Source organism: Lepidothrix coronata, unplaced genomic scaffold (genome assembly GCF_001604755.1).
Source record: "Lepidothrix coronata isolate B3197 unplaced genomic scaffold, Lepidothrix_coronata-1.0 Scaffold78, whole genome shotgun sequence".
Classification (NCBI taxonomy): Eukaryota; Metazoa; Chordata; class Aves; order Passeriformes; family Pipridae; genus Lepidothrix; species Lepidothrix coronata.
The window spans coordinates 2,285,419-2,312,105 of NW_016690258.1; the positions used below are offsets into that span (position 1 = coordinate 2,285,419).

The 26,687-nt window shown below is 39.9% G+C and overlaps 1 protein-coding gene across 8 annotated transcripts in view; it reads left to right on the top strand.

Moving 5' to 3' along the window:
- PBRM1 (polybromo 1) overlaps window positions 1–26,687 on the top strand; it is a 71,932-nt gene that overhangs the window by 15,619 nt on the left and 29,626 nt on the right. For all 8 annotated transcript variants that reach the window (XR_001875630.1, XM_017819898.1, XM_017819903.1 and 5 more), the window contains 15 exons: window positions 450–541; window positions 4,280–4,496; window positions 9,989–10,130; window positions 10,706–10,803; window positions 13,318–13,594; window positions 14,436–14,541; window positions 15,723–16,365; window positions 17,206–17,417; window positions 18,202–18,387; window positions 19,043–19,200; window positions 19,779–20,045; window positions 21,424–21,569; window positions 21,873–22,030; window positions 22,695–22,878; window positions 24,107–24,317. Coding sequence is in view for 7 of the 8 variants with exons in the window: in XM_017819898.1 (XP_017675387.1) it covers window positions 450–541; window positions 4,280–4,496; window positions 9,989–10,130; window positions 10,706–10,803; window positions 13,318–13,594; window positions 14,436–14,541; window positions 15,723–16,365; window positions 17,206–17,417; window positions 18,202–18,387; window positions 19,043–19,200; window positions 19,779–20,045; window positions 21,424–21,569; window positions 21,873–22,030; window positions 22,695–22,878; window positions 24,107–24,317 (3,097 nt within the window). In the remaining variant the exon portion in view is untranslated. The remainder of the gene's footprint in view (window positions 1–449; window positions 542–4,279; window positions 4,497–9,988; window positions 10,131–10,705; window positions 10,804–13,317; window positions 13,595–14,435; window positions 14,542–15,722; window positions 16,366–17,205; window positions 17,418–18,201; window positions 18,388–19,042; window positions 19,201–19,778; window positions 20,046–21,423; window positions 21,570–21,872; window positions 22,031–22,694; window positions 22,879–24,106; window positions 24,318–26,687) is intronic.

Here is a 26,687-nt window from a genome sequence, read left to right on the forward strand (position 1 = left end):
TGTGTGTGCTGAAAATGCCTAAGGTGGGGATGGGGAATGGGAGAAAGTAGCATATATAGCTTAGAGCATGCTGAATTCCTTCCTGCAGACAAGTCTATATAAAACAGGATCAAATAACTTCTCATCCCCTTTCTCCCAGTTAATCAAATACTCAAGTACACAAAATAGGACAGAAGACAGCAGGCTGGAGCTCAGTTTTCTGACTCTGTTTGATGGACCAGCTCTTAAAATAGAGACAGAAAGGGTTGGTAACAGTTTCTGTTGTAAAAGGCTCCAGCCTTTTCTTTGATATCATGGCTGTATTCCTGGTCACAGACTCATGAGCTTCATTTGTTTGCTTACACACTCTGGGTGGCTGTTAATGGTAAACATGCTAACCCTGTCTTTTTTTTTTTTCATTTTCATTTTTTAATTACTTTTTAAAAATTTCTTCTTTTACTTTTTCATAGTAACAAAAGATCAGCCCAAGGGGATCGTTTATCAGCAATAACCATGGCGTTGCAATACGGATCCGAAAGTGATGAGGATGCAGCTTTGGCAGGTAGGAAATGAAATGTAGTTTCTCTGTTTTCTTTAATTAAAATGTTCAGAATAAGCAGATCTGTAGAGCTCCTGATACATTCAAATATACTTATTTCAGAAATACTTTGCATTCAGTGTGTAATTCCTTTAAATCACCAGGGTAGGCCAAACTTGCTGGCCCGTTTTGAATTTTGTGTGTGTTTCCAGGTATGCTTACCCAAGCTTTAGGAAACTGTTGCTTGTTTTTATTCCTTCTAATATGGAACAGGAGATACTGGAAAAGGCATTGGGTGCTTTTGCAGTAAAGGATTGACAGTGCTACAGTTGTTTATTGTAGTTTTTATTTTTTGTTAACATTTCTGCATGGATGTTAAATGATGCATTTCTATGATGCATATATATTTTTGGGGCATTTATTTCACACCTGGTAGTTGAGCTGTACTCCCCACTGTTTTCCAGTGGGTGGATATGCTGTAGAACCTTTTGGATTTTAGATCTTGCTGCAAGCAAGAGCATTTTTATTCCTGGTTAGCCCAGAGCTGAGTTACTGCTTCAGAGCAGCTGCTTTCTGGGAGGTGTGAGGAGTATTTATTAGCTGGGTTCAGTGTGATTGCTGGCTGTTGCTTTTTTCAAATTGTAATTCTGTAAAAATGTGTAGCTTTTCACATCCTTGTGATTTAAATTCTTGGAGTGATTTAATGACTTTCAGGTGCCACCTTTACTATGGACATTATTGTCATTTTCATGAGGCCTCTCTCTGCATCTGAGACTTTTACCTTGCTGTTGTTGAAGCTCTCCTGTCTCTATTGCATTCACCTGGGAGGAAAAGTCAATTTTTTTGGCAGACCTGTCACCCTTAATGTTTTTTGTCCCTCCAATACACTACTTGGACATCCCTATGCTTTCAGTCTCTGGATGACAAGGATTTTTATTTAAATCAAGTGGTACTTTTATTAGTTGCTCTGCTGTCTCATCTTTTTTCCTTGCTCTAACACTTGTTAAAATAAATGAGATCGGGGCTGCATGACTGAACATAAAACAACTTCCTTCTTGATACAGAGAACTGAATCTTTATGAGCTTCTTTGGCTGTAGCAGTTGCCTAAGCAATGAACAATATCTGTTTCCAGCTGAGAGTTTATCCTCACAGTTGCAGATGGTGTTTGGTGTGATGGAGCTTGTAGAAGATTCCCAGCTGCAGTGTGCTGGGACGTGAGCAGCTTCTGCAGCTCCCTTGCTCTTCATTAGAAGTCTGTAAAGGCAGGCACAGCTGGTCATAATGTATTACCTATTAATATGTATTTAATTTTGTAAACGAAGATATTTTATTTATTACTGCATCGTTTAGAGATGTTTTAAGACTGGATGCTGCTTTTGAACTGTCTTCAGTTAGACTTGGAGCATTCATTGTTGTTCGGGTGCTTTGGGACCACAGAGGAAACAAATCACTTACGGAGTAGAAACTAATTTTCTTTCATGTACCTTCAAATACTCTCCCATCTCTCTGCCCTCTCTCTGCCTCATCATTGAGCCAGAGTACATGTATATGATAAATGCATTTATATCTGATAACAAGGCTCAGTTCCAGCTGTAAATTGGATGGCTTCCTGCTTTTGTAGGAATTTAACATCACTCCATTATGAACCCACCCCTTAGGACACGGGCACCGTGGCATGGAGGGAACAGCAGGAAATACGTTTTGTTGGGGACTGTTGAATGACATATACTTTATGGTTATGTTTTGGAGGGTTTTTTTGCTGTATCTGCTAACTGAAGTTGTGGTAACAGCAGCATGAAAAGGAAGTAGGAGATAACTAGAAGGGAGAAAACTCTCCTCTGCCACCATGTGCTTGCTGGGGGGATGGGGCCTGGTGTTACTGCATATGAAAGAATGTACAGTCTTCCAGTAGATTGTTTGTTCCATGACAGAAATAAGAATTTTTCTATGTTGTGGTCTGAAAATATATTTTTCTTTGGTTCTTAAGATAACAGGTTTCACACTAGGAGAATGCTTACCACTTTCTGAATATGTAAGAATGTGTAATATTTGACACATCTTTTTAAAGAACATACACATCATAATGAAAATGTTTATAGCTGTGTTACAGTATTACATAAACACTTTCCCTATAGTGCCTTTTTAATTTACTTAGATTTTTTCTTTATGGAATGCCTTGTGTTCCACTTTTAATGCAAAGGAAGTACATTTCTCATTTAGGGTATTGAGCTACTTTGTTGCTGGCTGCCACATATCAGAGTATAGCAATATACACTACTAGTTCCTCATCTTTTTCTCTTTCATAAAAACAAGTTATTCTGCTTTTTCTGTTCTGTTTCTTCCATTTTTGGTGGAGCACTCAGAACTGAACAATTGGAGTAAACAAGGCAAATTGTTTGAGTAAACCAAATCATAATCTGTTTTTGAAACATGCTTATCTGACAGCAGTCTCTTAACTGTGAGTACATACCTCCACAATCAGTTATGTGAAAACATAGTGCTACCTCCTATGTTTGGTTTCTACCTGAATTATTCTGTCCAGCTCCTGCTTTGCTGGCTGCTCTAATAGGTGCTGGGCCATTAAGTGATGCTCATTGGCAAATATAGATACCTAAATAGGATATTTTTGAGTGTCTCTCCTGAATCAGTAATGAACATCTTTACTGCATGGTGTGACTCTTGAGGATGGTCCTGTACAGGGCCAGGAGTTGGACTCCATGATCCTTGTGGGTCCCCTCTAACTCAGCATATTCTGTGATTCTGTGATTTCATCTTTGCACATCAGCTGATGCCTGTTTGTGTTTTAGCTTTGCCTCTGACTGCCCTGGTAGGTCCCACATGTCACACCCTCACACAGGTCTGCAGTGTCACACTGACAGAGGGGAGATGACAGGGCTGTGTAGTCACAGTCTGAGTGTCCCCTGGCTTTGTCATCATTTCTGTATGTCTTTACTGAACGTGGGTGGAGAGCTTGGAACAGTGCCAGCCTCGCCTGAGCAATAATGAACACGCCAGCTGGAAACTTGGTGTGAGCGTCAGAGGGCTGTGTTTGTGTGGCTGAATTACCCAGGGTCTCATCTGCCAAGCTTTCCTGCAAACCAGCTCCTAAGAGGGGGGAGAAGGGTGAATAAGTTAACTCCAGCATGTGCAAAACCATGAAGATTTTATGTTATGGTACAAATTGCACTGTTTGTGTTACTGAGAAGCGTGGAAGGATTGGCCATTTACTCCCAGCATTTTTTCATTCCTCTTATGTTTCTCTTGCTCATGTAATGTTTCTCCTATTCTATCTGCAGTAAATATGAGCTCCTCATAGCATTTCTTTCATTCATCCTAATCCTGAAGCAAGATAACTAGAAAAGCTTGCTATAAAATTTGCATATGAATTTTATACTAATTGTATAATCATTCTAAAATATTCATTTCTTCTTCATTTGCTGCATATATATATAAGAGGTGCACCTTCAGGCTTTAGTGTCAGTTTTTTTCTGCTGAACTTCACAATTTTGTATTAAGCTATGATTAATAAGGTCTAAAGATTGTAATACCTAAATAAAGTGCCTTTTTTTTTTTTGTCAGTTTGAGGCTCATTAAATATATTTGTTGTGCCCTTTTCTGAGGTATGAATCTGAGTGCCACAGAGTGGCTGAACAACCTCAATTGAGGGACTGCCTTTTCTTCTGGTTTAGACCTTTATCCATCAAAAAACCCACTCAGGGTTGTCCTGCTGAGTTTCCCATTTTTCCTTTCTCTCTGTGCAGCTGCTGCTCGTTATGAAGAGGGGGAATCTGAAGCTGAGAGCATTACTTCCTTCATGGACACGTCTAATCCTCTTTACCAGCTTTATGACACTGTCAGGAGTTGCCGAAATAATCAGGGCCAGCTCATCTCTGAACCCTTTTTCCACTTGCCCTCCAAGAAAAAATATCCTGATTATTATCAGCAAATTAAAACACCGATTTCATTGCAGCAGATCAGGTAAGAAAACAGAATACAAACTGCATCTGGTGTGAAACTGTTTTCTTTTCAGAGTCCTCTCCTGTGGTCAGGTTGTCATTACCTAATGCATTATGTGCACCATCTTTCCATCTGATTGCTGCTTGTTTCAACTCACTCTGCATCAGTCTTTTGATCATCTCTTATAGGTGGCTGCTGTTGGGTTTATTTTCCATGGAGTTTCATTTGTAATGGGCCTGAAAGCTGCCATATCAATAATTCTGAAGGCCACCTGTGCAGCAGAGATGAAAGCTTCTGCAACCCCCCCCCCCATTTTTCTCTTTCCTTGACCATGATGGCTTGATTACCTCTTACTGCCGCATGTTTTAAATTAATAGTCTTCAGCAGTGTAAGCTGTAGAAAGATGGTTGCAATTACATTCTTTTTGTCTAGGTCACAGTAAAACTGTGGAGAATAATTATTTTCATTCATGGTGTAGCTGGTCTGGACTGAAATAAGCAGTTCACCATTTATAAATCTGTGAACCGTGAAAGGTTCATCAGCTGCCAGAGCACAGTTGTCAGATTAAAACCCTGAGTGAAGAGAAGTGAGCAACATCTTTCTTTAGTGGGCCAAGATAGGCTGATGTGATGGATGCTCAGGGTCCTGAGTGCATTAACAGTCTTTAATGGTGCTGACCAGCCTTGGGTGGCCCAGGCCTCCTGCCCAGTGGCCACTGGGGCTCCAGTCCTTGCCAGAGCTGCACCTCAGGGGTGCTGGTCCTTCATCTTGAGTTGGTGAGTGCTGAACCCTTACACTGTTCATGTGTTTGTAATACACAGGTCTGTAAATTGTATTTATACCCTAATATGATTTGCTGGACTTGGTGTAATTGTTGACTAAGCAGTGTCTTCATTAAATCAGAAGCTAACAAAGCTGCTTTTTTGTTTTCTTCATTTGTTGGAGGGTGTTTTTCATGTGCTGAGGAGTAGTTCTGGAGCTGCCACACTGATTTTCTTATCTGTCAGTGGCTCTAAAGCATTTTTTTTATATTTTAGTACAGCTGTTGGCTTGGCAAAGGAAGTGTCTTGCCTTGAACGAAGCACAAAATGTACTTGATGAGAAAAAAAAGGTAGAAATTGAGAAGAATCATTGGCAGTTGTCAGGAAGCTTTTTGTCTGGATGTACTTAAAAGTATTGGCTCAAGTAATGTATCAACAGATTTAATTGGGAGAGACTTTCCATTAAAAATATCCTTGCTATCAGTGATAGAACAAATAACTTGCAATAGAGAGGCAACTGCACTTTTGCTTTCCTTACAGCGTAGGCAGATTGCATCTGGCTGTGTGAGCAGTACAGAAATTCCATGCAAGTGTGTGAAGAACTGCAGAGAAAAATGACTTGAGTTGTTGCCTGAGAGCTTAGAAAATAAAAAGGGACAGACAGGCTTCTTAGAAATAGTGTTTGAGGTTCACAAGTTAGAGTACAATGTGTATAGCAGTCCAACTTCTTTCTGCAAAGTCTGAAATTCAGTTGTTTCTTAAATTACCATGTTAATCCTCACTTCTTGCTATACCTCAAAAGCCTTGATTCATGCATATGTGCACTTAAATGATATGATGCAGGGAAAACTGAAGCTGGCATGGTTGTACTGTCACTCACTAGGGGTAGAGGGGGTTTTTTTGTGGTGGTGTTTTTTGGGGTTTGTGGTTTTTTTTGAGATGGACATACGAAGAGCATATCTTCTGTTCCCAGATGAGGACAGAAAAATTGAGTGTCCCAGTGAAAAGCTGAAGGAGTTGGAGTCAAGCCCACCCTTCCTGTCTCATATCTGTTTGGCTTTGGCATCTGGCTGCCTAAGCTGTGTTTCCAGAGTGAGCTGTGAAATGTGTGGCTGCTGCAAATTTTACAGCTAGTCATATATTTCAGGGGGATTTGTGTGTGATAAATGCAGGAAAAGACTTATTAATAATATATGATTTCTAGAGGGAGCATGTGAGTATGTTTTGGTTTAATGAGATGTACATTTTACCTATCCCAGCCTCTCAGTCACTTCATGAGTGTTATGAACCTCAGTTATTTGAGCTGAGTGCTGATCCCCGGCTGTTCTTCCAGGATGTGGGAGGGAATCCTGATGATGATGGCTTTAGTTTTTTCCTAATTTCCTCCTGACTTGCTCTTTACAGAGTCCCAGAATAGCTGAGGCTGGAAGGGACAGCAGACAGCCCAACCCCATGGCAGGGTCACCCAGAGCCACGTGCCCAGGGAAGTTTTGGGTATCTCCACAGCTGGAGACTCCACATCCTCCCAGGGCAACCAGAGCCAGTGTTTGAACACCCTGACAGTAAAAACCACTTGTGTTCAGCTGAAATTTCCAGTGTTTCCACTTGTTCCCCTGACCTCTTGCCCAGTCAGTGGGCACAGCAGGGGTGAGCCTGGCTCCCCCTTCATTCCCTTCACACACTGATGAGAATTCCCTGCCTCGAACAGGACAAGAAAATCCTTCTTAAAAAGCGAGGCATGGAGCTGTGAAGGCCACGACTTTCATGTGTGGTAAAAATGCACGATGTGGAGGTCACTTAGCAAACTTGACATTGCTGGGGAACAGTGATTCTGAAATTACAAATAACCACAGGAATAGTTGGGAAATGATGCAGGAGAATGTGTTCAGTACCCAGTGCACAAGTGCTGGGTCCTGGCATGCTTACAGGAACTGTGCTCCTTATTAAATTTTACAGCATTAGGAAGTATGATCCCTAAGGCAAGTGGGTCAGGCTTTTTTTATACCAGAGGAGGAATTCCATGGCAGCAACTCCCTCCTAAAACACATGTGGGAGCACAGGCACTGAAGTTGGTACCTTCATTGGCACATCCTGGTGTCTTGTGCTCCAGGAAACTGGAGTTATAGATGAGGTTTGAAAATGTGCAGGGTTCCAGTGTGAAACACAGTTGGGTTTGTGTGACATCTGCTGTTTGGGGCATTAAACTGCATTTTCCTAATGAATGTGCCACTTTTTGGTTAATGATCTGCCACGCAGGAATCTAAATGTTACATTTCCCTGCACTGGGATGTGTTGAGGTTCTCCCAAAAATGTGAGATTTGGGGGGGCCCTTGTTGCTTTTAGATTAGTTATTAATTATTTGAGTGGAGCTTATAGTAAATGTCATCACCTGGTCAAGTATATTTTGCCATTTAATTTAACCAGCTTTAGTAATATGGCAGAAAAAGGAGTGGAACTTACCTTGAAGTAATGGAGCTGCTGCCTGGGTTAAAATCTGAAGGGTTTATAGAGTCTTCAGTATTTCTGTTTGCTTAATTTATGAATGAGCCAATCAGAAAAATATTCTCTAATGAGAAAATGATGTCTCTAATATTTAGAATACATTGTAAGTTTTCACTGTATCTGAGATTCTGCAGTTCTTTCATTCCTTTTGTCACTTAATATTTGTTGAATATTGTATAATTTTAAATCTTCAGTTTGCATATCCAGTTTTCCTACCTTAACAAGTACTTTCAGTGCATATTGTACAAAAGGCCTTTACAAAATCACAGGTTCAAGTAAACAGTGTTCCCAATGTATTTATAAGACTGTCATCATCAGTAGGACATTTGTCAAATGCCATTTTTCATCCCACACATTCTTTGTTAGTGGATTTTTTTCTCCCTGAAGAGGCAGGACTAGCACTTCACAATTTCTGAAGAAAAGCAAAATAAGTTACATAACTGATTTTAGCCATGGTTTGAATTGTTTCAGTAGGAAATTTTTAGGCATAGTGTGTATCTAATAAGATGGATCTTTTGGTTATGTGGAGAGAGCATCTCTCTCATCATCAGTTCTTTCAAATATTCCACCTGGAAGGGCTGATGAGTTTCCAACAGAACTTTTAGGGAGATGAGTGCCAGCTTACTGCATTTTTTTTTTAATTACTGTTCTGATTTTGACCAAATGAAATGTTATGCCAGTGTTATTCTGGGCTTAGTGGCCTTATGAAACTGTAGTCTATCTTTTAAACTGTTTTTCTTCCCGTTTCAGAAATGTAATTTTGTTTAAAAGGTTATTCTCCCAAGTTTTAGTCATGCTTTCGTGGTACAGTTGTATCACTGTCAATCATTTGACAGAAATTTCTCATAGTTTCTACTATATAAACTTAATTTGTATTATGTTGGCAGTGACTTTCTGTAGAGCTGTGGATTTGGTTAATTTTAACCTCACTTTGCTAACTGAACTGATGTTTATAAAATCCTTTCCTTCCAAGATTGCTCAGATGAGTTGTTAAAAATTTATTGTGAAGCTGCATTTCATACTCTAATTCCAGAAAAGTCACAGTAGTTGAGTTCTGCTGAGTTGGAGTGTAATTAAATCTGTTCAAAGCACTTCTGTGAATAACCTTCTTAATTAATCATCCTATTGTTTGCTGACAGCAAGTACAGTGAAGAGGATGGTAAGGGAGGAGGTTTTTGCAGATAGGCACAAAAGCAATCCTGTTCTGTGCATTTTTCATCCTTCACATCTGTGGTTGGAAGTTGTCGGTCCTTCCAAACCACATGGTGTAAGTCTGGATCTTTACTTTTGTTGTCGAGCCTTTGATGAACACAACTGTGGATGTGAGTTGGTTGCTTACAGGCAGGTGACCTGCACCTTGTTTGGATAAACAAATGGTGATAGACACAAGCTTGGGACTAAAAGGTTTTATATTGAATTTATGTTGTGGTAGTGAAACATCAAGCAGGTTCACCATCAGCCAGCTGCTGTAGAAACCAGATTGAGTTTAATGATGTGTGACTGGTGGATGTGCCAGGCAGGCAGGTGAAGAGCGAGGTGTGGAGGAGGATGAGTGGGCTTTGGGGTTCGTGTTGTTGTAGATTAATATTTTCTGCTGCGTGCAGTGAAGTGTTTGAAGGTTTAAAAAAAGAACTTTCAGCGCTTGTGCAAGGAAATACAAGAAAACATATTAAGATTTTGGCAAACAGTGCACTGATTCATGTGTTTAGCATATGAAAAATGACTTTTTTGTTGTTGTTAGTCCTCTTCTGTTTTCATATGATGTGCACTTTGCACATAGCACCAGTCAACAAACAACCAGGTTTTTTAAGAGAAGGGAAGAATTGGAGGGGGTAACAAGAGAGATGCTGGGCACTTTTGGGTCTCCCTGAGTGTGAATGGGATTGATGTAGTGTTTGTGTCTGTGCAGAGCTGACCTGGCATCGTATCCAGGCCCTCAGGTCAGGGCTGAGGGTACTGGAGTGGTCTCAGCAGGTTGTGCTTCTGCCTCATCTGTAACATCTCATCTGAGTATGAAAACAAGATTTCTTCAGTCTCCACAACTTTCAAAATCCTTGAAAACATCCTTCAGGAGGAGATATGTTTCCCTAATATAGTTGCAATTGAAAGATGTTACTGGGGCATCAGAAAAAACACGTTCCTGTAATTAGAGCTCTTTGGGTATTGATTTGTCGTGAAAATGAAGATGTTAAAGAACAGTTTTGCACTGTGTAACCTGTGAAATAGCTGATTGGTATTTCTCTTCTGCAGAACCAAGCTGAAGAACCATGAATATGAAACTTTAGATCAGCTGGAGGCTGATCTGAATTTGATGTTTGAAAATGCCAAGCGCTACAATGTTCCCAATTCTGCCATCTATAAAAGAGTACTGAAAATGCAGCAGGTTATGCAGGTATGTGGAGTAGAACAGTCAAAAGGGTATAACTTCACATGTAAATTTATTTGTCTAATGAATGTTTTTCCAAACTAATTTTTAACTACACCTGTGCTTGCAGCAGTATTTTCTTGCTTAGGGGGAAGTATGGGAATGAAGAGCATCATAAAGTGATTTTTCTTCAGCCCATCTCCTGCCTTCTGTGATTTCTGCTGGTCGCTTTATTCCTTACTATGACTCTTAACTTGATTAAACTGAGAGAAAATTGATCATGTGGGGGTTTTTTTAGTGTTTGCATTTGATGCTAAAGCACTTTAGATTTCATAAAGTGTTCCAGCTGAGTGCTACAGTCTGAAATGGCACTGTTTTCAAATTGATTCCTCAGAAGTTGTCCTGACAGTTAGAAAGAACTACACTGCTATTTTACGTCGGCCAACTTATATTAAATAAATCACTGGAAATATTTTGATGCTGGTTTAGTCTCAAAACCTGTAGTTGCATCTGTCTTTGTGCATCTGCTCTGTTCAGATGTTTAACACTGTTCTGGAAGTGTCCAGCATGAGTTTGGCTCCAGGGATTTGGGTTTTTTTCAGGCAAAGAAGAAGGAGCTTGCTCGGAGAGATGACATTGAGGATGGGGACAGTATGATTTCTTCTGCTACATCTGATACTGGAAGCTCAAAAAGGAAAAGGTATGTGCTCCTGTAGTTCCTGCAGGCCATGACATCACTGCATCTTTTATTTGCTAAAGAGAATATTGAGCCATGGTTTTTAGCATTTGTGTAAGAATTTGTAGTTCTGAAACTTAACTTCATTAAGTGTTGGCTCTATCTAATCAATTCAAAACTATTTTCTGACTCTGTTTTCCTATTTTGACCTGTTAGTTGGTGGTTGTCAGCATCGCTTCAGTAAGTGCCATGGATGCTGTAGTTACACTGAATTAGGTAAATTTGTCAGTGGATTTCAGGATTTTTATTTGGGCTTTTGGTAGTTTTTTTTTTTTAGCCTGGTGAGTGGAATATCTTCAGAGGTTGTTAGCACTTCCTGCTTCTATTCTACTGCTTCTCCACTGTGTGGTTATTTATGTGGTTTAGGTGGCAATTTTAGAATATAATTAAAGTTAAAACTATAGTTGAATACATTTTTTTTTTTTAGTTTAAAGTATTGCTCTGCAAATATTTTTATTTGGTGAAGTCTCCTGGCATAAACATTTTCATTTTTCATTACCTGACCTCTCCTTGGGGAGTTTTCATCATTAATGTCAGAGGGCTGCTTCTCTCCCCCTTCTGGATTTGCACTCTTCAGTTCCTTACCCTTCAGTAAGGGCCAAAGAAGGTATTTGACAAATAGATAAACTGAGTATAACAGATGGTTTATTCTGGATCCTGTAACACAAATCAAATTCACAATTCACAGTGATTTAAAATAGACCCTTGATGGTTTGTGGTAAGTATTCTTTACAGTGGGAGCTGTTACACAGTTAATATTAATGATGCATTTCACTCCAACAAGGAGTAGTTTCTCTAGTCTTCCTCATGGTGTCATTTGAAATAAGTTCCACCTTCTGATAATATTTTTGCAATAGTAGCAACAGCCAGTGTAAAGCTGTAATTCAGCATCTTTCTTTGGTGTTGCTTGTGACCTTCAGCTTCCTGTATATTTATTTCTTTGTTTTGCCAAAGTAACAGCAGTTGTGGGGGGAGGAAGGGAATGAAACAGAGCATCAGCAAAGAGTCACTGAGGAACAATCAAGTCAGTGCAGCAATGTACACTCATGAAAAGTCTGCAGAGAGAAAATATGAATATGATTTAGGAGGTGGTAGAGTCTAGGGATGCTGGGAAGAAGAAATGTAGTGGAAAGGTAAGACAGACCACAGTACCAAGTAATCAGGAAGGAACAAATTGGAAAAATTGCTGGGTTTGTGATCTTTGGGCTCAAAGAGAAGTACTTACCTAATCAAGCAAGTCACATTGCCATTGGTGTCCTTTTAACTCTGTGTTGCTTTTGATCACCTTGTGTGAGACAGTACTGAAATGCTTAAAAGAAAAAAATCTGTCAGGCCTTGTCATCTGTGAAGTAAAAGAGAAAAAAGTTGTGTTTGTAGGTAAAGGGAAATCAAAATAATGTCAGAAGAGAACCTGAAAGTGCTTTTGGTGTTGTCAGTTCAATACTTGTTATCCATTTCACTTGATGAATGGTAGGAAGGAAAAGAAGATTGTAAATGCTGCTGATGGCAGAAGTGAAGCACTGAGGGGAATTCCAAAATGTTGCTGAAAAAGGAAACTAATAACCCTTGCAAAATTCATCCCACTGGGAAAATAACAGTTACACAGAAGAAAGTGGTTTGAATGTCCCCTTTTATGTATCAGATGCATGACCTGAATCTTGAGTTATTGCCAGGCCTTTTCGTGTTCCTGCTTGGGTTTTGCTTTACCTACTTCCGTGGAACTGAATGTTAAAACTTGGAAACGTGTTAAAACGGGGAATTTGGCAGCATGTCTGTGTTCTGGCATTGCTTATCTGCCAGTGTGAACAGCTAAGCAATATTTTACAGCAGTGACAGTAATGCAGAAAAAAGTCTTTAACCTGTAGAAGATATATTTTGAATTTTGGTGAGCTTTATTGACTTCTAACTTCATTTGTCTGGGGTTGACAGATATTTAAGTAATTCTTTCTACTACATTCTTGATGCCCTTTTTTTCTTTTATCTGGTACTGAAGAAGGTACAGAATTACCCTGAGAAAAATAACTCAAGTCTTTGATATTCTGTATTCAGCAGAGGTAGTCATGAAGATACTGGCTGGAGGTTTTTTCCCTGTTTGCTCTGGATCTTGAGGTCTTAGATTCAGATGCCTGCTCCTGACTGGTCTGTTTTCTCTGCAGCTGGAAAGTGCTTAAAGCTCCTTTTGGCCTTTGCACTTCTGAAAACAAATGATTTGTTCTGTTCTGTAGAACACTTAAGGTCAATGAGAGAAGAATCATAACTGAAAGTAGTTTCCTGTTCCTGTAGAGCCTCCTGGTTGTGATGCTGTCACTGTTTGCAAGTTCTAGTGCACTGTTTTAATGTTGAACTTGTGTGTGTTTAGGTCATTCTGGTTGTCATCATGGTAGAGGATAATGTCATTTTGATATTAGTGCTGGAAGTGGGGAAAAGAGCCCCTGACATTTATTCTTTTCCCTCTCGTTCTTCTCCTTGACCTCACAGTAAAAAGAACATACGAAAGCAGCGGATGAAGATCTTGTACAACGCGGTTCTGGAAGCTCGAGAGCCGGGCACAGGCAGGCGGCTCTGTGACCTGTTCATGGTCAAGCCATCCAAAAAGGACTATCCAGACTATTACAAAATTATCTTGGAGCCAATGGACCTGAAGATGATAGAGCACAACATCCGCAACGACAAGTACGCGGCGGAGGAGGCCATGATTGAGGACATGAAGCTCATGTTCCGCAACGCGAGGCATTACAACGAGGAAGGCTCCCAGGTACTGCCTTGGTTCAGCTGTCACACCTCTCTGCTCCTTTGCAGACACAGAAGTTACATTAGGAGGGTTTAGCTTTGACTGTTACTCACATTATGTGTTGGAATCGATTACTGAACTGAAATAGAAGCTCTCGGCACTTCTGGGAAGGGGTGTCTTAGAAAGAAGCCGTCTTTGTTTTCATGGGTGTGGAGGGTGGAGGAGGTCAGACTAGAAGACCTGAGTTGTTTACCCCAGCAAAATGGGTCTGAAAGGAATATCTTTTTCATTTGCAAATATATTGTAGGCTGTGTCTGTATTGTGATGTTTCTCAGGCAGCAAACGTGGTGTTGTGGGACAGGGTGGTGGTAGGGAACCTAAGGGAAACCTGCTGCTGTTTCTAATGAGGAACATGAGCTGCTACTGTACAGGACTTCATGATGAGGTTGCATTCACTGGAATTGGATTTGAAGACCCAGGGCAATTGTTCTGGTCCTTTGTATCTTGATGGAATCACAGTAGTTCAAGAGGTCTGTGGTTGCTCTTGGGTTTGATGAGGAAGTCTGTAGGACAACTGCGCCCTGCCATTTTGTAGTCTTTGGAGTAGAAATGCAACTTAATTGGATAATTTATTCAAGAATTTTAGCTCCCTGATTTACATGGTGTTCATCAGTTCTTCTTACCTATGTAAGTCAGTTAAAAAGAAGGGCTTATTTCTCGAAAGTACACTTTGAATTAAACACTCAGTTTTGCTTTCAGCTTTTCCAGACTAACATTTAAATGTTTCTTAGGGGCTAGTTCTAAACTAGTCCAAACACAGTACGCCTTGTTTTGGTTGGTTTTTGATTACTTTACTGATTAATAGGTGTACAATGATGCCCATATGCTGGAAAAGATCCTTAAAGAAAAAAGGAAAGAGCTGGGACCCTTGGCTGAAGATGATGATGTGGCATCCCCTAAACTAAAGCTAAGTAAGAAAACCTTGTGCACTGCTTTGTCTCATTTCAACACTTAAAAAACAATACAGATGAACAGATCTTCCTTTTAGAATAAACGTGTGCTGCACATGCAAAGAAGCTGTATTTTCAAAATTATGACAGCAATGGTATGTTTACATGCATATAAAATAGAATTAAGTTGTTGCATGTAGTGTTTTCTGAGGAATGGTTGAAAAGAGTGGAATTTAGTCACGTGGTGTTATCCAAATGTTAGGTGGTGCATTCATTATGTGCTCAGTCACACTTCATCAGCACACACAATGTGTGCAACAGGGATGGCTCACAAGTAAGGTGCTTCTCAAAGTGAGGAAAGCTCTTAATTTCCCTGGTTAAATGTCTGGGATTTCCACAGAATGATAAAAAAAAGGTGAGCTTTATTTGGAAAATTATTGAAAGCCATGAAAAACATGGAATTGAAATTTCCCGTGTCTGTTCCTAGAGCTGTTGCCCTTAATAATGAGGTTTGCTACTGCTCAGATCTTAGGTTTCTTTAATATGTGTTCAGAATTTAGCAAGCTGAGAAGGGTAGAATTGCACAGAAAGCCTTGAAGAAAGTAACTGCACACAGTCCTCTTAAAATTTAAATGTGCAGCTCTAAAGTAAGGTACAAGTATAGAGAACTCACAGGCAGAGTCTGTGCAGTGCAGTAAGAGATCCTGAATTAATCAAAAAGCTAATCTGATTGGTAATCCCATGGGAGGCCTTGTTTTACATTTTACCTGCAATAATCCTCTCTGATTTGGCATAAACATGCCATGAAGGAATCTGATAATATTTAGAATACCTAATTTTAGTGATAGCAAAACCCCTGTGTGACTGGATTTTTAACACCTGTAGAGAGAAATTCATGTAGGGTTGGTAAGACCAAACTTGAGTTTAGAGGTGTTTGTTAATGACATTAGGTAGGAAAAGATGTTTTCCGTGCTTCTGTCTGAAGAGACCTTTGCCAGGTAGACCACATATGGTGTGGGTGACATATGATTCTGTGTTTGAGACAAATAACATTTTAAAAAAACTATTAATACAGTTGCTCATACCATGAAGTGGTTCTTCAAGAAGCGATTCTCCAACGGAAAGAAGATGCACAAAGAAGTGTCCAAGTTCTCGGTTCTGTAATTTTATTTTTTTTTTTTAATTTCTATTTGTCATCCTAGGTAGAAAAAGTGGCATTTCTCCCAAAAAATCGAAATACATGACTCCCATGCAGCAGAAGCTGAACGAGGTGTACGAGGCCGTGAAGAACTACACGGACAAGCGCGGCCGGCGGCTCAGCGCCATCTTCCTGAGGCTGCCGTCCCGCTCCGAGCTCCCAGACTATTATGTGACCATCAAAAAGCCCGTGGACATGGAAAAGATCAGGAGCCACATGATGGCAAATAAGTACCAGGATATCGACTCCATGGTAGAGGACTTTGTAATGATGTTCAACAACGCCTGCACGTACAACGAGCCGGAGTCTTTGATTTATAAAGATGCCCTGGTCCTGCACAAAGTTTTGCTTGAAACTCGGAGGGAAATAGAAGGAGATGAGGATTCTCATGTGCCCAATGTCACTTTGCTAATTCAAGAACTCATCCACAACCTTTTTGTATCTGTTATGAGCCACCAGGATGATGAGGGCAGATGCTACAGCGACTCCCTAGCTGAGATTCCTGCTGTTGATCCCAACTTCCCAAATAAACCTCCTCTGACTTTTGATATCATCCGAAAAAATGTTGAAAATAATCGCTATAGGAGATTGGATTTGTTCCAGGAGAATATGTTTGAGGTACTGGAGAGGGCGAGGAGAATGAATAGGTGAGCAAACCCTTACTTTTTGGGTATCCTTTATCACATGAGTTTTGCATGTTAATGTTAGAGAAAGGCTGAAGTTTTTTCAAAGTGTTCACTTTCTTTGATGTGGGTGTTTGGAAAACTAAATCTCAAAAGTTCTATCAGGTCTTCAGTGGAACGTTTGCTTTCATTTAAAAACAAGGAAAAAGGTTTCTGCCATGAGACAATTTTGTCACTAGTCTTCTGAAGGAACACCTCATGAAAACCGGGTTCCTGTTAACTTTGAGATTGAAAAAATGAGGAAGAGGAGCTGTTCACTGACTGCTTGACTAGTGAATTATTCTTTTGGAGCAATCACACTTAGATAAGCTATGGTAAAATGCAAAAACTGTGAACACTTGCAACTTCTTGCAGTGTTTTACTGGAACTCGGTAGCATATTTGGGGGTGTACAGGTGAGATCTTGACTAAAATTACATAAAAGCATCTACTAATGGAGTATGGATAATTAAAATAAGTCAGTTTTTTAATAATACTGTTATTACTCAATTTTTCAGAAGTTAAAAGATTGTTGAGGTCCAGTGACAAGTAATCTTGGTTGCAAGATTTGATTTTCCTGGCATTTCAGGGCTGGTGTTTACAAAAATATTGTTTTGGGTCAATTATAATAAAAACTGACAGCAGAGTAGCAGGTGATGCTTGACTTGTCAGTCTCTGTTGCTGCTTATTATGAGTAAACACAGAAACCTGTTGGTAGAGTGAAGCTTTAGATTGATCACTAAATGTGGCAATTGATGGGAGTGTTTAGAATCCTGTTTGACTCTGGCCAAACTGATTTTGCCCTGTTTTACATGTTTTTGTACAGGACTGATTCGGAGATTTATGAGGATGCAGTTGAACTTCAGCAGTTCTTTATTAAAATTCGAGATGAACTGTGTAAGAATGGAGAGATTCTTCTGTCACCTGCTCTCAGCTATACCACCAAGCATCTTCACAACGATGTAGAAAAGGAAAAGAAGGAAAAGCTGCCCAAAGAAATAGAGGAGGATAAGCTCAAAAGGGAGGAGGAGAAGAGAGGTAGCTACTTCCTTTTCATTAATTTTAAATGTATTAATTGAAAAATACATCTATGCCTGTGGTGTGAGCTCTGCTGTTGCTGCAGCTTTACCTGCTGAAGGGACCTCAATAGTCTGATTGTCCACCAAGGATAAGAGATTTATTCTGATTCTTATGAGCCAAAAAAAGAGGTGTAGGTAGATACTAACCCCATGTAAACTCTTTAATCAGAATGCATTAGGGTGCCTGTATTCTTGTTTCAAGGATAGTAGAAAACAATAGGTTTTACTTTAGCTTTCTGCTGACAATCAACTTAGCACTGACGGTTCCAGCTGACCTTTTGGTTGTTTCCTTTCTGACAAATACTTGTTTCTTGCTGTGCTGATGGTGTTGTCTATGATCATGCTTTTAACACTGCTAAAGAAGTGATATTTAAGCAAGCCTTTTGTGTATTTACTTGACTGCTGTGAGGGTGAAGATGAATGGGCTTGGCACTGTTTTGTAGAGCAAGAAACCTACTGCAAAGGTCCTTTGTATTCCACAGTTCCTGGCTGTTCCTGTGGAGCATATCTAAGGGAATGAGTAAAGTTCTCCTGTTGCCCCTCTCCACAGATGGCAGCAGAGCTGTTAGCTCTTTGTCCTTGAATTATCCTTCTAACATGGTTCACCTTCCCACATAACACCGATGTCAGCAGCAATAACCTCTGGCTGCTCCAGCCTCAGGGTGAGGGCCTCCACATGGGCAATCCTGGCTAATGTGGAAACGTGGCAGTACTAACAACTGTTCTTCCCTTCTTGAAACAAGAAGCTGAAAAGAGTGAAGATTCCTCTGGCTCAGCTGGGCTGTCAAGTTTGCATAGGACCTACAGCCAGGACTGCAGCTTCAAGAACAGCATGTACCACGTGGGGGATTATGTGTATGTGGAGCCTGCAGAGGCCAACCTGCAACCCCACATCGTCTGCATCGAGCGGCTCTGGGAGGATTCAGCTGGTAAGGGTGTCTTTGCTGGGGGAAAACACCTTTGTGAAACTTCTTAGTACTGTTTTAAGCTTCCCATTTGATTTTTTTTCCTCTGTAGATGTTATTTATTTGATTTGCAGGACTATGTGTGCACTCACACGGTGTGTGAGTATTTTTCTTGTTTCCGAGTTGCTTTTTTCCGAAGGATATTACAAATGGAAAGCTCTTGGATCAGCACATGCTTTTTTTTGGTGTTCGTTTCTACCTACCCTCAAATTGTAAGCATCCCAGAGATAGTGTTCTGAGTGGGATGGACTTTTTGTAATGATCCATGCTTCTTCAAATAATCAGGTGATTGTTGTGTAGACTTTGAAGCCATTTGAAGGCCTGAAAGTCAAGATTTATAAATAAGAACCAATTCCTCCTTTATTTTTCTGAGTCAGATTTTACTGGGTTGAAAACAATTGGCAGGCTTTTCAAGCAACAGGCTTTCCTTTCCTGAAAAGTTTAATAAATATTGTCCTGTTTCAAAGCAGAGAGCTCTCAATATAAGTGACTACATGGCTATTTGATTAATTGATCAAGCTATGATTGTTCTTTCTTGCTCATGCACTAGAGAATGTCATTTTACATTTTTTTTTCTTTCTATCTCCCTTCTCTCTTTTTGTTATTGTCTGTTTTAAAGGAGAGAAGTGGCTCTATGGCTGTTGGTTTTACCGACCAAATGAAACGTTCCATCTCGCAACAAGAAAATTCTTGGAGAAAGAAGTTTTTAAAAGTGACTATTACAATAAAGTTCCCGTTAGCAAAATTTTAGGCAAATGTGTGGTCATGTTTGTCAAGGTGAGAGACTGTTCAGACTAATTTGTTTAAGCAAATAATATGTTCTCTGCTGTTTTGCTGTAGGGGCTATGGGCACTTTGACATAGAGACATTCTGTTAATACTTAAATAAAACAGGATTTGTTCCTGTAGGCTGTTTGTATTTTTCCTTTGCTTCATGAGATATGTAGTTTAGCCAGGTGATGTTGTTTCCCTGAGCTGGTTGGTTTGTAGAACCATATGTTTATGATCACCCCCAGCTTGGTGATCGTGTCCTCTTTTCAAGTCAAAGCTCAGAAATCTCATAAAAGGTGGTTTCAGGCTCCAGATCTTGTACTTGTTCATGCACTAGTTTGGTAAATGAATAAACCCCAATTATTCTCACATGCCAATCAGTATTGAATTTAGCTTCTTCTCTAAGGATGGAATTTCTTGTTATTTTTAATAAAACTTGGATGTCAAACTGGGAAGAAAAGAACTCAGCAGAAAGGCTGCTGATAGAAGCATAAAAAACCCCAGGAAACATGAGAGAGAGTTCACTGTGTGTCTCTGGGGCGTGGGCATCGCTGAAGTATTTCATATTTTTTCTTCAACGTGCAGGAATACTTTAAATTGTGCCCTGAAAACTTCAGAGATGAGGATGTCTATGTGTGCGAGTCCCGCTACTCTGCAAAGACAAAGTCTTTTAAAAAGATCAAGCTGTGGACTATGCCTGTGAGCTCTGTCAGATTTGTCCCTCGAGATGTGCCCCTGCCTGTGGTCCGTGTTGCTTCTGTGTTTGCTAATCCAGACAAAATAGATGAGGAGAAACACAGTGAAACACTGGAGGACAGTAAGGTGGGAGAAAGTATCATTCATCTCGAAAAGGTACGTAAGATAATGAAGAGGGACATTGATTGTATTTGCCGAATAAAGAATGACAAAATATTGTTATTTGGGTTTCACAGCATCCAAACATAGTCAAATATAAATAAACATGATGTTTCTGTTACAAATCAGGTTATACACATTTGTAAATAGATACAAACAAAATACAAATAGACTAAGCAGAAAATGAACTCTACATATTTGTTAGATTTGACAGCCTCTTTCCTGTGATCATGTAAAGAGCTTGGTCTGGTTTTTTTACTGCTTCAGAAAATTACACTTTTACTGTAAAGCTTGTCTTAAGCATAAAGAACCTGTAGAACTAAAAGTCTAATTTTGGTTCATGGCAGTGCTGAAATGCTTTATTATGTAGCAGTTCAGTAAAATAGTCAGTAGCTAGGCAGCAGTAAGTAATACATAATATTCTGTTCTCTGTGACCTCCTTGTGCTTAATAACTAAGTAGTGTATTGTCAAAATGCTTAAGAATATTTCTGTCCAACATAGTGGATAAAATGGTTTATTTATTGTACTTAGAGTAATAAAACAAATACATTTAAGGAAAGGTATTAAAATCAATTCAATTGAATTAATTTTATCTGAAATAAATTTAGAGCCATGAAAAAAATAAGACAATCATAAAATAAATGCACTTTAGATTGGGTTCTCTAACAGAACCTGAGTACACAATACCCAGCACACACATTGTCAGCTTTAAGTAGACACCTAGTGTGTATTATTATATTTATTAACATAATGAGAAAAGGTACTTCTGCTGAGAGAATGAAATCTCACAGAGTCTTTTCCTTCCATGCCTTGGGTAGACAGCCTGTATTTCTTTGGCTTTTTGAAATCCCAGACTGAAAGATCAAATGAGGCACAATGTGAGTTGTTCCTAAAAAGTAGGAAATTAAATGGGGCGAATGGTATGAATTTGCAGGCAATACATGGAGTGTTCTTATTATCCCATATGAGAGTTGAGTCATTAAATTTCTATGTGTTTTATCTTGGCCATAAACTCAGTTCTTGCCCCTTATGCACGTTACTGTGCTTTAAACCATCAAAGAAAGCTGACAGGGCTTGGCTTGGCCAGGTAACTTTGAAGCACTAGAACAAAAAAGACCTGTAAATTACTGTTCTGTAAATTACTGTTCTGTAAATTAGAGCTTTGTGAAACAGGACAGGTTGTGACAGACATGGAAAGTGTCTTTGGTTTTGCAATTGCATTTTTAAGTTTGAAGGCTTTTGCATGTACAGCTCTGTTTACATACTGTTGTTAACATAAAGACAGAGCAAAGCCTTTCACGAGCACACGGCACCTGTTTTTTAACGTTTGGTTTTCCTCCTTCTGCAAGTTCCTAAATGCTTGTTCTTCTGCAGGAGAAAGAAGATGTTCCAGTAGAAATGTCCAACGGAGAACCTGGTTGCCATTACTTTGAGCAGCTCTGCTACAACGATATGTGGCTTAAGGTTGGGGACTGTGTCTTCATAAAATCCCACGGGCTGGTGCGACCCCGAGTGGGAAGGTGGGTGCAGCTTCTTATTTGCAGTTTGTGGCTATAAAAACAACTTGAACCAAAGACAGGCTGGTTGCAAAAGGGGTAAAAGAGGATGGGGAAAAAAAATCTTGTGAGTGCAGTGAAGTGTTATAAGCTCTTGATAGAGTGAGGTGGAAGTTTAGCTGCCTAGTAAAAACCTGGTACAGTTGTACAGGTGGACTAGGCTGTTTGGTACCCATTTTCCACTGCCAGTCTTCCTGAACAACCCAGTTCTGTCTCATTTGGGAGGAATGGCCTTTCATTTATGTCAGTGCTTTGGTTTCTTTCCAGGATTGAAAAGATGTGGGTGCGAGATGGAGCTGCATATTTCTTTGGTCCAATCTTCATACATCCTGAGGAAACTGAACATGAACCAACCAAGATGTTCTACAAGAAGGAAGTGTTTTTGAGTAACTTGGAGGAGACCTGTCCAATGACTTGCATTTTGGGTAATTATTAGCAACTTTAAATCCAATGGACACTCCGTTTCCTACGCAATCTGAAATGATTGATAGCTATGCATAGGCTTGATTCCAAGTAGGTTTTTTCATATTGAGGGAGAGAGGAACAAGAGATTATTCAGTGGGTTTCTAATACACATTCCTGTCTTAGGAACCTCTGGTGAGAACGTTCACTTTAAGAAAGCTTTCTCACAATAAGGGAATTACATGTATGATAACCAAGTGAACATTGTCTGCAGCCAGAGAACAGAAAACTCCATTATTCTTGCTTATTAATGTAATTATTCCAGTACATATTACCTGGAAAGTTGAAGGGAGAAGCAGGAGGTTGAAATTTGGTTTGTTGGAGAAGGTGATGGTGTGCACTTTGTTTTGGATATTGGGATAAATACACTGACAGACCGTTGGGGTTTGCTATTTTTGTGGGTTTCCTAGAGCTTTAAAAAAATCCGAAAGCTGCATGAAGTTGCTGGAGGTTTCTTGTGAGTGGCATTATTTGATTAAAACGTCGATTGGTGTATTTTCCGTAGTTGCGCCAAATACCAGGAATCTTCCAGACTTACGAGACAGGCAAAAAACTGGAGTTCCCACCCTTTTTACGGGAAGTCTGCGAGTGTGGCTGCCTTCTTACCCAGCTCTTTCATTTCTGCAGGAAAGTGTGTCGTTCTGTCATTCAAAGACTTCCTCTCCTGCAGACCAACAGAAATCTCCGAAAACGACGTTTTTCTTTGCGAGAGCCGCTACAACGAGAGCGACAAACAGATGAAGAAATTCAAAGGGCTGAAGAGGTTTTCACTCTCTGCGAAAGTTGTAGATGATGAGATATACTATTTTAGGTAAAAATGTGGTGGGAGTGAGGGGGTCACCTGGGCACCCTTCTGGGTTGTGGTGGACTGACTCTGCTTGGCAGCTCAGCTCCTCCCCAGCCACTCGCTCGCTTCCCCGCAGTGAATGGGGGAGAGAATCTGAAGGGGCCAAAGGAGGAAAAACTCCTGGGTCAAGTTAAAGGCAGTTTGATAAGTGAAGCAAAGCTACCTGCACGAACAAAGCAGCAAAATAAGGAATTAATTCCCTGCTTTCCATTGGCAGGCAGGTGTTTAGCTGTTTCCTGGAAAGCAGGGCCTCAGCATTTGTAGTGGTTGCTTGGAAAGACAGACACCATAGCCCTGATTGTGCCCCCATCCTCTCTTCCTTCCCCACAGATTTAATGCCTGAGCAAAATATCCTATGATATGAAATATCCCTTTTGGTCAGTTTGGCTCCCAGTTGTGTCCCTTCCCAGATTATTGCCCACCCTCAGCCTGCTGAGGGGCAGAGTGGGAAAAGGCAAAGGCCTTTTGTTGGCCTGATGTGCCAACACTGTTCAGCAGTGATTACAATGTGATATGTTATCAAGCCGTCACCTCACAAGTGCAAAAAGAAGCCCCCTACAGGCTGCTGTGCAGAGAATTAACCCCATCCCAGCCTGACCCAGGGCAGAAATAGAAGTTACAGTTGTAGGAGAGTAGTTTTGACTAATCACGGTCTTGGGAATAAGTCCAGGTAACATCAATCTTTTCATGGTCTTAATACCACGGGATGTTTTCGTTTTTCTTCTCCTGACTTCAGGAAAAGTCATTACATTATTGGATTCATAAATTCTCTTGGATGCTATTAAAATACTTAAGTTCTCGTTATGGGTAACAAATAGCTTTCCAGTTGGTGAATATTCATATTAATAAAAATATTAAATTTTAAGTTGAGTAAAATGAAGAATCTGAGGAAGGTGTGATGTTAACTGCCTTCTGTTGCTGAAATTAAGTACTTGCTGCGTTGAAATCTACTTCTAACTCATAGAAAAAATAAAATTCTAACAAGTGACTGAAATAAAACACCATAGGCACAGAGTGATTTCTGCTCAAGGTTCTGAAAGAAAGCACAGGCACATCTCAAGTTACCATTATTTCCATTTTGTTCAATGATAAATGAAGAAAAGTTGGTTTTCTCCTCAAAAATATGTGCTTTCTCCTGTGAAGTCTGAGTTTGTTCTCAGCTACTTTCTTGTCTTCTTCCTCCACCTTCCAGAAAACCCATAGTTCCTCAGAAGGAACCATCTCCTCTACTGGAAAAGAAGATTCAGCAGCTGGAAGCAAAATTTGCTGAGTTGGAAGGAGGTGATGAGGACATGGAAGAGATGGGAGAAGAGGAAGGTGATATGACTGAAACACCTTCCATGCCTCAGCTTCAGGCCCCATTAGCCAGTGACTTGGATATAATGCCTTATACTCCTCCACAGGTAAGGATTTTCCTTGAGGAAACTTTAAACCTTTATATTCCACATTTTTTTCCCAATTCAAATGAAGAAAGAAACAGAAACATTTTATCATATACACAGAATGGATTCATACTTTGGTTTATGAGCTGTGGAACAGATTACACAGAACAGCTTTGGTATATCCCATATGATATCCAGGTGATAATATTGAAGTCCATTAAAATATATTTAAAGGCAGTCATTCAGTTGAGGAAAACCTGGGCTATACTTTTATATGACATGTTAATGTTATTTTGAATTAGTAGTTTTTCTATGACAGAAGTATCAGGCCTTTATATTAAATATAAAGTTGGAATGTAAGGGTTTAATTGTAATTCTCAATTTACCTAATGCCCATTTTTCAGCTTTTCCTTAAATTTTGAAAAAAGCTAGCATTTTGAGTGTTGTGGTTTTGCTGCATTTTTAGAAAATGCTGTACATCATCCTCAAATGAAAAAAAAAATATCACTTTTTTGGTGTTGAATTGCCATTCTTGCTTGGATAATGGATAGGAAGTCCAAGAGGAGTTGTGTGTGGTTGTACACCACTCGAATGCATCATTACTGCTGCTTAAATAGGGACTTGTGATCCCCTTCCCTCTCTTGCTGTGTTTCTTACACAAGCCCTGGAATTTGTGTAGTGAGTATTAAAGCAGAGGGGGGACTGCTTTAACTGGAAATTCACCTAAACAAAAAAAATGGATTAAACCCTTTGTCTGTCTCACCACACTCCCACATCCAGGCTAATGCCAGCAATAAAGAGGCGATGGGATTGACCTGCTGGAGCAGGAGTTTCAGACACTTTTGTAACCAACAATATAGATTTCTTCTGGATTACATTAACTGTGACAACCTCATTGGCAGCAGAAGAATGGATGTGACCCTGGGACAGAAATACCTGTCCTTGGATGAAGTGAAGAAGAGTTGCTGAAGTTGAAAGCTTTTGCTTGGTTTGAGGGGGATGTTTTGCCATGTGGGCAGACCAGCAAATGCACTTTGCAGTGCAAGGCTGCTGTTGTTTTAATGTGCTGAATTTCATAAGCATCATGAAAACTCTTGCTGAGCATTGCAGATAGAAGTGGAATTTTATTTAACAACTGTTAAACCCCAGAACTTTTAAACTTTTTTTTCTTCTGCTAGCAAAGAAACTATTACAACACCTAAGGATAAGAGGAGTCATGACAAGTGAATATGTGGTATTGTGGGGCTTGACAGATAGATGGGTGATGCTCTCCTGCTGCAGTTTGCTGTGAATTGAGTCAAACCTAAAAAAGAAAAAGATGGGCAGCTTCATTCTTTGCTTTAGCAGTATGGCTGAGAAAAGGCATAAAAGGGGGTCCTAGTTCACATCTTCTTTTAACATATCTGAAAGTGAATGTGCAGGTGTCTGACTCAAGTGGGAAGGGCTCTGTTCATTTAAAAATGGGTGCATTGGAGATGTAAAAGAACAGAGAATACAAGAACAAAATTTGGAAGTCTTGTGGTTTCTCAAAGTCCTGTTTGCCCCTCCAAACTGATGGGGAGGCTTTTATATTAAATTACTGTTACAGGAACTGCTGCAAGCAATATAAAAGCTAAAACAGCTGATAAACTCATAGCTCTCTATTTGCAGATGTATAAGAGGCCAAATACATGATTAGATTTCCCTATTTTTGATTTGAGAACTCTCCATCTGCCCATGTGGGCTTATCTGAGAAGCCAGGATGGAATTGTATGTGCCCTGTGTGTCATCCCAGAACCTGCATGGAGTTTTCTTCACTTCCTCCAGACAAGTGCTGTCTTTAGGTTTAGAATGAAACCTTGAAGGGTGCATTGCTATTTCAAAGTTAATACAGTGAAGTTTGGAATCACACAAAAGTGGGCCTCAGTTTATCCAGTGCCTGGCTTAAATTGATGAGCAAGACTTGTTAAGTGTCTTGGTATCACTTTGAAGCTTTGTTTTTGGCTGAGAGACGAGTTGAAGTGTGGGGACAAAGTGGCAGGTAGGAGTAGTAACATGGTCAGGATTTCAGGAGAGGAAGAAGACAGTTGAAAACATTTTTTTTTATTTTTTTTTCCCCCCACCAGATGTTTGGAAACAATTACACTTTTCAAGATGTGACAGATTTGTAATTTGGGGTATGAGAAAGGCCTTCTGAGGGGTTTTGATATGATGATACGTTTATGGGCCTTATCAGTCAGATTGTGGGTGAATTATGGCTCTTTATGTAATGATGTAATGAGAGGTAAACACTTGAGAGAAAGGAAAGTCTGGCAGGAAAATTAAGGAACATTTATAAGATGGAACCAGGGAGAGCAGGGATTGCAAAGGCCAAGGAGGAAGTGGGGAAGCACTTTCCTAAAATATGCAATG